This window comes from Erigeron canadensis, chromosome 8, assembly GCF_010389155.1.
Source record: "Erigeron canadensis isolate Cc75 chromosome 8, C_canadensis_v1, whole genome shotgun sequence".
NCBI lineage: Eukaryota > Viridiplantae > Streptophyta > Magnoliopsida > Asterales > Asteraceae > Erigeron > Erigeron canadensis.
Window position 1 is genome coordinate 30,419,327 of NC_057768.1, and position 9,009 is coordinate 30,428,335.

At 31.3% G+C, this 9,009-nt stretch overlaps 1 protein-coding gene across 1 annotated transcript; it reads left to right on the forward strand.

Annotated features, from left to right (window-relative positions):
- The first annotated feature begins 3,613 nt into the window (after positions 1-3,613).
- On the forward strand, positions 3,614-4,738 carry LOC122579061 (BRI1 kinase inhibitor 1-like). Its single transcript, XM_043751150.1, has one exon. The coding sequence runs from the start codon at positions 3,712-3,714 to the stop codon at positions 4,675-4,677; it is 966 nt and encodes a 321-aa protein (XP_043607085.1). The 5' UTR covers positions 3,614-3,711; the 3' UTR covers positions 4,678-4,738.
- The last annotated feature ends 4,271 nt before the right edge of the window (positions 4,739-9,009 follow it).

The following is a 9,009-nucleotide window of genomic DNA, read 5'->3' on the forward strand; positions in this document are numbered from 1 at the left end:
GGTTCCATTAACGTTTATAAAAACTATATTTCATATCAAAAACTCACTCTTTAATTTATAGTTAGGGTACAATTAATTGATGTAACTTAACAAAAGCTTCTTAAACCTTTTTTTTTTTCCTTCTTATCGAAACCTTTATGTTAAACACTACCATCACCTCACACACCGTATTTTGTTACCATCAAATCCTACGGATAATCTACTAAAAAATCAAGAATTATCTGTAAGCGATAAGTTGGAAAAATCCTCTAGAATATGTCACTTCTTATTGGCCAATAAACCTTCTTTCTTAAGTGTCATTCAATTGAAAGCTTCTTTCCTTTTTTGTTCTCTAAATATCTTTTTAATTAGGTGCGAGTCTCCAACATGTTAACAAAATAGCTAAGAGGCTCCATGAGAATTATTGATTTATATGACATCATATTTTTTATGTATACTTTTGAAACTTCAATAATTGATAATCTCTCACATTATTTTTTTTAAATCAAAAACTTCTAGAGTAATAATCATCCTACTACTGTCGACACCGGACACTCCCGCGTTATCAACTCTATTGCCACCCGTTGCCGCCGTCACCCGTCGTTGCCACTGGTATTGTCGCCGCATTGCTTAGACATATGTCTAGTTGATAATAAACAAGAGAAAGGAATATGTACATTTTCAAAGCTTATAATAGTTGATAAAATGTATATTAATTGATGGTTAAGATTGATTTAGATGACATAACAAATTAAGCACATGACAACTCAAATAAAACAATTGAAATGACAAATAATCAAAACACTAATGTAGTAAACTCCAATAAATCTCAACAAAGTTAATACATATTCTTTCTTAGTTAGTTATATAAATATATAAAAATAAAATTACTTGTCTCTAGCTAATTAACCTTATATTTACGTAACGTGATGTAATGTAATGTAAGGTCACACTTACTCGTAAAGTGGTCATCTAACAACGGATGCCTTGTAAATAATCGTAGATACACATGAAATACTTTTTTTTTGGTGATTCCTTTCCATTTCCCAATCACACTCTAGCTTGTTATATATTGTCACGAGATAAGATTTCGTGATCATATAAAAAGTTTGGTGTCAAATTAGTTGTTGATCAATGTTAATTAAGTTATTTTATCATCGTGATCATTTATTGAAAGATTCTTGTATCATAGTATAATTATATAATCATTCAATACATAGCCCTTTTTAATTCACATTCACTATCCATGTATAATTGATTTAAACCATCAAGCTAACTCTATATTGATTTAGACCTCATATATTATATCGAGTATAAATGAGGCAGTTGGAACCACGTTAGTGTGACCGTCACTGATCATCTATCATTCCTGATATAATAATTAACGATAACTGAAATTACTATGTCTAGTAAATATATAATGGGCTTATTTACTCTTAGAGACGTAGTATAGGGTTTCCTATTAGATGATTGGAACTATGAGGACTAATGTTACACACATTAAACACCAAAGGGGTTGAATGTGTAAATACTCTCATTATAAATAGAGAATCATAAACCCTAAGTTAAGGTTAATGAGACACTAATCCCTCACTAATTTTCGTGTGTCTTCCTCATCTAATTCGTGCATAACATCGGCCGAATTCATCCCATTATTACTCAATCATCTTGTTATGGGAACCCGAAATCTATAGCAATTATGATTTATGCTCTTACAGGTTCCACATGACGATTGGGGATGTTTTATCACCAGAATAGAATCATGTTTATCCCAACATGTGGCCTCTCACGCAATTCGGGTAAGATAAGTCTCCAATGTTTAACACGTTTTATGACAATTTTGGAACGGATGAAAAAATGAACAAGGGGCAAAAGATTAGGATCCCACATATATGTTGGTTGATGTTAGTTGTAGTCCGTGAGTTTAATTAGGTCCAAATCCACTTAATAAAAACTTTTATCTTTAAAAAAAAAATAGAATTCGATCCATATTAGTTGATACATTACTATACTGTTCGGAATGTTTGCCTATGGCCAAAAGCTATCCCTGGTTTTACAGATGAAGGTGACTGAAATTAAGGTGCTAGAGTGGACATGCGGCAAGACCTTGCTAAGCAGGATCTTGACAAGAGTTTTTAGAGTTGATCTCGAAGTGGGGACAATCATTGACAAGCGGAATAACACTTGAGATAGTTCGGTCATGTCAAGAGGTGAGAGCATGCAGCTCCGCTTAGAAGAGTGATGTTGTACACCTTCGAACCACTGTACGAAGGACACTCTTTACGAAGCACCTGCACGAAGGGCTTATGCTTGGAGGTGTTAATAATAAGTAAATGGTTATAGATAAACCCGAATCCTTTCCTAATTTATAGTAAATCATATCCCAATTATTAAGGGATATAGATGGCAACTAAAACGGATAAACATGACAATGATATCCGAAACCCTAAAGGAGGCTAAAACCCTAGATTTGCTCCCAAGTTAATTTCTTCTATATAAGGAGAGATAACCATCATTCATTTGGCATGATCACAATACAGCCGGTTGACACACAAAAACCCTAAACACATAATCCTTTGGCGTAAGGAGACATTGTCCTACCTTCTGTAGATCGCCAACAAACCCTAAAACCTCAACCATCTCTTCATAGACGGAGCCCCTTACCGGAGTCTACATCCTACATGTGGTTTAGTGCGCAATCAGAGAGCGAAATCGATCCAGGATAGACTAACAAAGACTGGTTACATCACACCACCCCATACTTCGTTTACGTCAGGATTGGATATAGTAGTTGTTGTAACAACTCTAGTGAAAACTAAATTTTGTCCCGGTTCACCTTTCACCCCTTTTCAAAATTTTCAAATATATATTATATATGGGAAAGTGAATATAAGGTTATCCGACACCTAAGATTAGGTGTACGTGGAACCCTCACATACAAATTTTTTAATATTTCTTGATTAATGAATAAATACTTGGGCCCTCATGAATTTTATGGATTAAAAGAAATAATATGTGAGTATTCCTCACCTAAGATTAGATACCTAACAGCCTTATATATATATATATATATGTATGTATATATGTAATGAATGAGAATATATGGTTATCATGTAACTAAGTTTAGATATACAACTTCTCACATTTTAATATTTTGATTCATAGAACAACATAAGAGTTAATTATTTATTCATTATTCATTAATAAATATTAAAAATTAGTAGGTAATGAGTTTTTGTTTCAAACGTAATAGGTAATAAGTTATATACATATTACGTTTAGATATATGACAATCACATATTTATTTCATATATATATATATATATATTATATATACACATATATTATTTTATGTTTATATAAAACATAAATGGTTATATAAATAAAACCTCGCCATTCTACATTTTCTACGTATCGGTCGATATATTGATATAAATATTAATCATTTTTATATTTGTCATTGTCAAGTGTTCCAACATAAACAAAACAATGACGATTAACAAAAGAACCATCCAAATTTTCAAGGCCCGATATGGGTCTAAAGGGGGTCGGGCCTTCTCAGCACCACACCTTATATTTATTTGATTTAATTTGTAACCCATATTTCAAGGACAAAAGACTCAAAGTAGTCTCCCTATAACTCCACTTGTTTTCATTCTTTTTGACAAAAAAAAAATATCAAACTCTCATTCTCCAAACACACTACATCACCAATTGGCTAATTACTTTAGCATGGAAATCATAGATATGAATGATAAAGTTATAGACTACTTCAATAAACAGGATTTTCAAGAAAACAACCAAAATCCATCCTCACCACCAACCACCACATCACCACCATCACCCTCCACATCCCCCACCCATGAATTCTCTTTCACCATTTCTCTCCACCACCACCCACAACCACGGGCAGCCATTGACTTATCTCCGGCCGATGACATTTTCTTCCAAGGCCACCTCCTTCCTCTGCATTTTCCTATCTCATCATCATCTCCTCGTTCATCAACAAACTCAATGGATAGTTATACTCTCCCAATGAACCTTCTTTACAATAATATTGACCAAATTAATAATAATAATAACCTTATAGGAAACACAAGCTTCCATTGCCACCATCAAACCACCTACTCTGAAGATGAACATGACGTCAGCATGACGACAACTCATCAAAACCACCCCAAGTCCAAATCTTTTTCAATCTTTAACATACCCAAATGGAAAAAAAGAGTTGATGATGATGCAGAAAGTGAAAAAGACCATTATTTTAATCAATCTTGTCAAAACAGAGAAACAAGTAACAAGAAACTTAAGCTAGACCATTTAAGTCAACTTATCAAAAGATACATGAAAATGGTGAAACCTGCTTTGTTGTCATTTCAAAAGCCAAATAGAAAAAGGCCATCAAATAATAATAGGGAATTTAAGCATCATCAATCGTATTCGTATTCAGGGAATTCGATAAGGAGTAAACAACAACAAGAGGCAGAGAAGAGTAGAAGAGGACGATTTTCGGCACCGGCTTCTATGAGGACATCTCCAGCTAATAGTGGAATACTTGTTGCTTCAGGAAATGCGAGTCCAAGTAATTATAAAAATATGACAAGTGGTGAAAGTAGTAGTATGGAAGAATTACATGCTGCTATTCAAGCTGCTATTGCTCATTGTAAGAATTCCATTGCTATGGATACCAAAATTTAAATTTCAAAGTTTTCTTTTTGTATAATTTAATGAGATTATATATATTGAGGTTAATTATAAAGCTAGGAAGCTTACAGGCACGTTGATAATTAGTATCGTACTTCTTCACACATCAATTTTGGTTGATTACCAAAAACCTTGGTATATATAAAAATGATTCGGTTTTCATAATATATGGGTCAACTACCCATATATTAAATATCTAATCTAAAGTATCGGTTTGTAATTGCATGGTCTTTGTATTCTTTAACTTCATTTAGGGTGATGATCATAGTTATCTAAATTTTATTTTGTAGAAAATGTATATAAAGTGTAAAAATATTCAATAAATTTAAGAACACCCATATAATTTTTTATAATTTATTGATATATGGTTTTTGAGATAAAAGATTTTGAATGAATTAGATAAATAAAATGATTTATAGAAGAGAGAGACTAAAAATGAATGGTTGATATCTAAGAAGAAAGAAAAAATGAGTGACTGAGATTTATCCCCTTAGTTTTTTTTACATGTTCTCAAATTACATAACTCACTCCATGATGTATGTATAATATATATGGATAAATAAAGGATACTATACATATATGATTTATCATACTTTGTGGACAAGTGAACACATTGTTCGACCATTTTTCTTGGTGATCATGTTGCGTACAACCATACAAGTTCACAACTTTACATATCGTATTCTGTTGACACTATAAGACGTACCAGAGTTTTCCCAACGACCTAGAAGCAGCCCAAATTGTCATTTGGATAACCTTTCGTAGGTATATCTTTACTTGATGTTCTTTTCTTCAATCGGACAAACGATATTACACAAACTGCCCATTCCAAATAGATTGGGACAGCAAGATGATACCCCTATTTGTAAATTGTTGATTTGCAATAATGCAATATCATACACCAACCCATGAGTTCTTTGTTAAAGTTCACTGGCGAATTACAAATTCGATTCATTAAAAACATGAATTTCATTGTTCAATACCGCAGGATCAAAAGTAAGCATGCCTCAATACTTCCGAGCATACTTCAAAGTAATTTTTTTTTTTTTTTTTGAACTGCGACTTCAAAGTAAGTGGCAACAGTTATGAGCATGATCATTGGAATCCTTTATCATATCGTATTATCGTGTATTGGTCTTGCTATACTAGAAGATAATATAATGTATGTTACAAGACAATATTTCTAACACTGATGCTTATAATCAATACTTATGATCATACCCAAAAAACCATGTATCTCGTTAACAATTAATATATATATAACTGTTAGCTTTGAAAGAATGTATATAGTGAGGTATAATTTTTAAAATTCCAAATAAAGGATATTAACGTGATAGTCATTTTTTAATAAGGATATATATAAATGAAATTATCCTATCAAAATAAGTATATACGAGCATAGTACTCGCGCAATACAGCGGCGATGATAGTGACAATGATGTGGTGATGACATCGACAGATGGTGACGACGGCGGCGATCGTTGGTGGCGGCAGATGCGTCAAGTGGTGTAGGTATTTGATATATATAAAGATTTTTGATTTAAAAGAGTAGTGGATATCTTTTAGAAGATAATGGAATGATTGTGTAAGTTAATTTATTAAGGGTAAAATGATAATTTCATATGTCTAAAATTTTTTAACTTTACAACATGAGGGTATAATTTTTATGTAGTAGTATAGAAGTATAGAAATATAAATATGGAAAAATTCATAAATATGTTAACCAATTCATTGTGTCGTAGTAAAATGTAGTTTTCTTTTTCGTAAAGACCAGTTTTGTGATAAAGCATATTGAGGATACAATTAAAATTTAATATTATTCTTTAGAAATCAACACTTTCTTTGGACAAAATCTCAAAATATTTCAAAAAGAAATGTGAAATGTAATTTCTTTTGGTAGTGGTAAACTTCTAACAATATCTAGCCATCCATGATATACTTAAAATAATTTATTGTATAATGTAAAATTATAAAATGCATCTGTTGTAATGATGACTATATATTGTTATAGATTTATAGTTGTTTAACTTTGTTGGTTTCATAGAATAAAGAAACTAGAAGTAAAACTATTGATTGGTCCAGTGAATCAACCCAGTAAGACCCATTCCATTTGACCCATTCATCTTTTTAGAATAAGCTTTGAAAACTTGTCCATTTAAGTCTTCTGCCAAAAAGCCCAATAGACTTACCTATTTATACAGACAGAAAACCAAATTGATCTATGCAGTAAAAGAGAGATTAGAAGATTCTATCAAATTATCCAACTTTAGGGATAAAGTTAGAAACATTTTAGTTATACCTGACAATAATTACCCAAATCATAAGAAGCGGATTCATTTGGATAATAAATTAGAACTTCTGGATAAGTGTGGGTATATCAAAAGGAAGCAAATGGGTTGAGCGGGTATTTTAAATCTTTTTCCTAAATTCTATGCGGGTCTGAATGGGTAATCTATTGGGTGTATTTGGGTAGTAGAGATTATAAAGAGAGAAAAGCTAAAAAGAGGGCTGGATTGCTCGAGAAGATGCACAGTCACACACAGTGATGAATTTCTATGCAACTCGATTAACTTTTATTATTATTTATTATATTATATATATATAACAACAAATTATATTTTTATTTATATACCAATAAATTATACGAGTATTATATATACCCTAGATATTAAAGATTACTCTGTATAAATTATAAATAAGCAATAAACATAACATTTACTATGATTATAAACAGATAATTCATTTGAAAAATAATTAATTTAGTTAATTTAGTGACACACGTACATACAAATTAAACACATGGAACAATGTGAGCAAATGCATGTTGTGATGCATAATCGTTTCAGAGTCAGGTGCAATAATTTATTTCCTTAAGTTATAAATATGTAATTGTGTATTTATCGAACTTAAATATATTTCCTGCTTGTTAATACCATGTGGATATAGACAGAATATAAATTATTTAACACAAATAAAACTTGCACCTGGGTAATGTAAACAAAATTTACTAAATTATTATAATTGCATTTGAGCTTAAATAATTTAATTCATATTTTGTAAACAAATATTACATTTTTAGCTTTTGGTTTCAAAAAAATGCGGGTCAATCCACACCCGACTCGCACCCAACCCGTTTTGACCCACACCCGTTTGACCAACATTTGCAAAATGACCCGTTTAGACCCGCACCCGTTTTGACCCGTTACCTAAACCCGCCCGACCCGCCCATTTTGTCAGGCCTAATTTTAGTCATTAAATTAAAATCAAAGGTTAAAATTCGATGATCATTTTTGAATCTTAATTCTTCATTTTAATTTAATGATTAAGATCTTTTGAACTTTACCTCTGACGTTGAAAGTAACTTGAAGGGATCTCCGGATAATGCAATGTTATCTAAGAGACAAAGATACTAACATATGCCACATGTAAATCTTACAGAACCTTTAGTAATGTGATAGTTATGATAGCATATATTCGTAAACGATCAAGTTGTCATTCAAAATTTTTTTTTATATTTTTTTTGTCTTTAAACATTCAGTTCCACTTAAATATGACTAAACAACCCAATTGATCCCCATTGATATATAAATAACCATCAAAACACAAGAATCCTCCATTCCGTACATCGCCACATCAACACTTTGAGACCAACCAACATATCAATAATCAGACAAAAACTCCAAAGTAGTGGTAGTGGACTTGTGGGTCAAGTGTATGGGTTTATTACATAATCTACACAAATTCGAGACTCTTTTTTTTTCCCCCTCAATTTTAACTTTCCTTATTTCCATATTGCTTCTATATATATATATATATATATATGGTAACACTCTGGTGAGAATACTTTTAAAATAAGAACAGTGAGAACACCTTAAAAACATCATTTTAATGTATTAAAAGTCCACAAAACTAACATAGTGCATAACTAATTATCATTATTTAAGTGTTTAACAACACATTCATCCGTCAAAATCGAAATAATCATGTTTTTTGTTTTGTGCATCCATCTTGGATGCATATTCATCAAAATGATGCATCCAACAAAAAAACGTGAATTTTTCGATTTTGATGAATCAATGTGTTATTAAACACTTAAATAATGATAATTAGTTATACACTATGTCAGTTTTATGGACTTTTAATGCATTAAAATGATGATTTTAAGGTGTTTTCACCGTTCTTATTTTAAAACTGTTCTTATTTGATTGTCCATATATATATATATATATATATATATATGGGTGAGATATTTTGAGACCACCTCTTATTTTAGGACCAACTAGGACCATTGATTTTTGTACACCATCATCATCTACTACGATATAC

Coding starts and splice junctions, on each gene's coding strand:
- LOC122579061 (XM_043751150.1), top strand. CDS start 3,712: ATGGAAATCATAGATATGAATGATAAAGTTATAGACTACTTCAATAAA.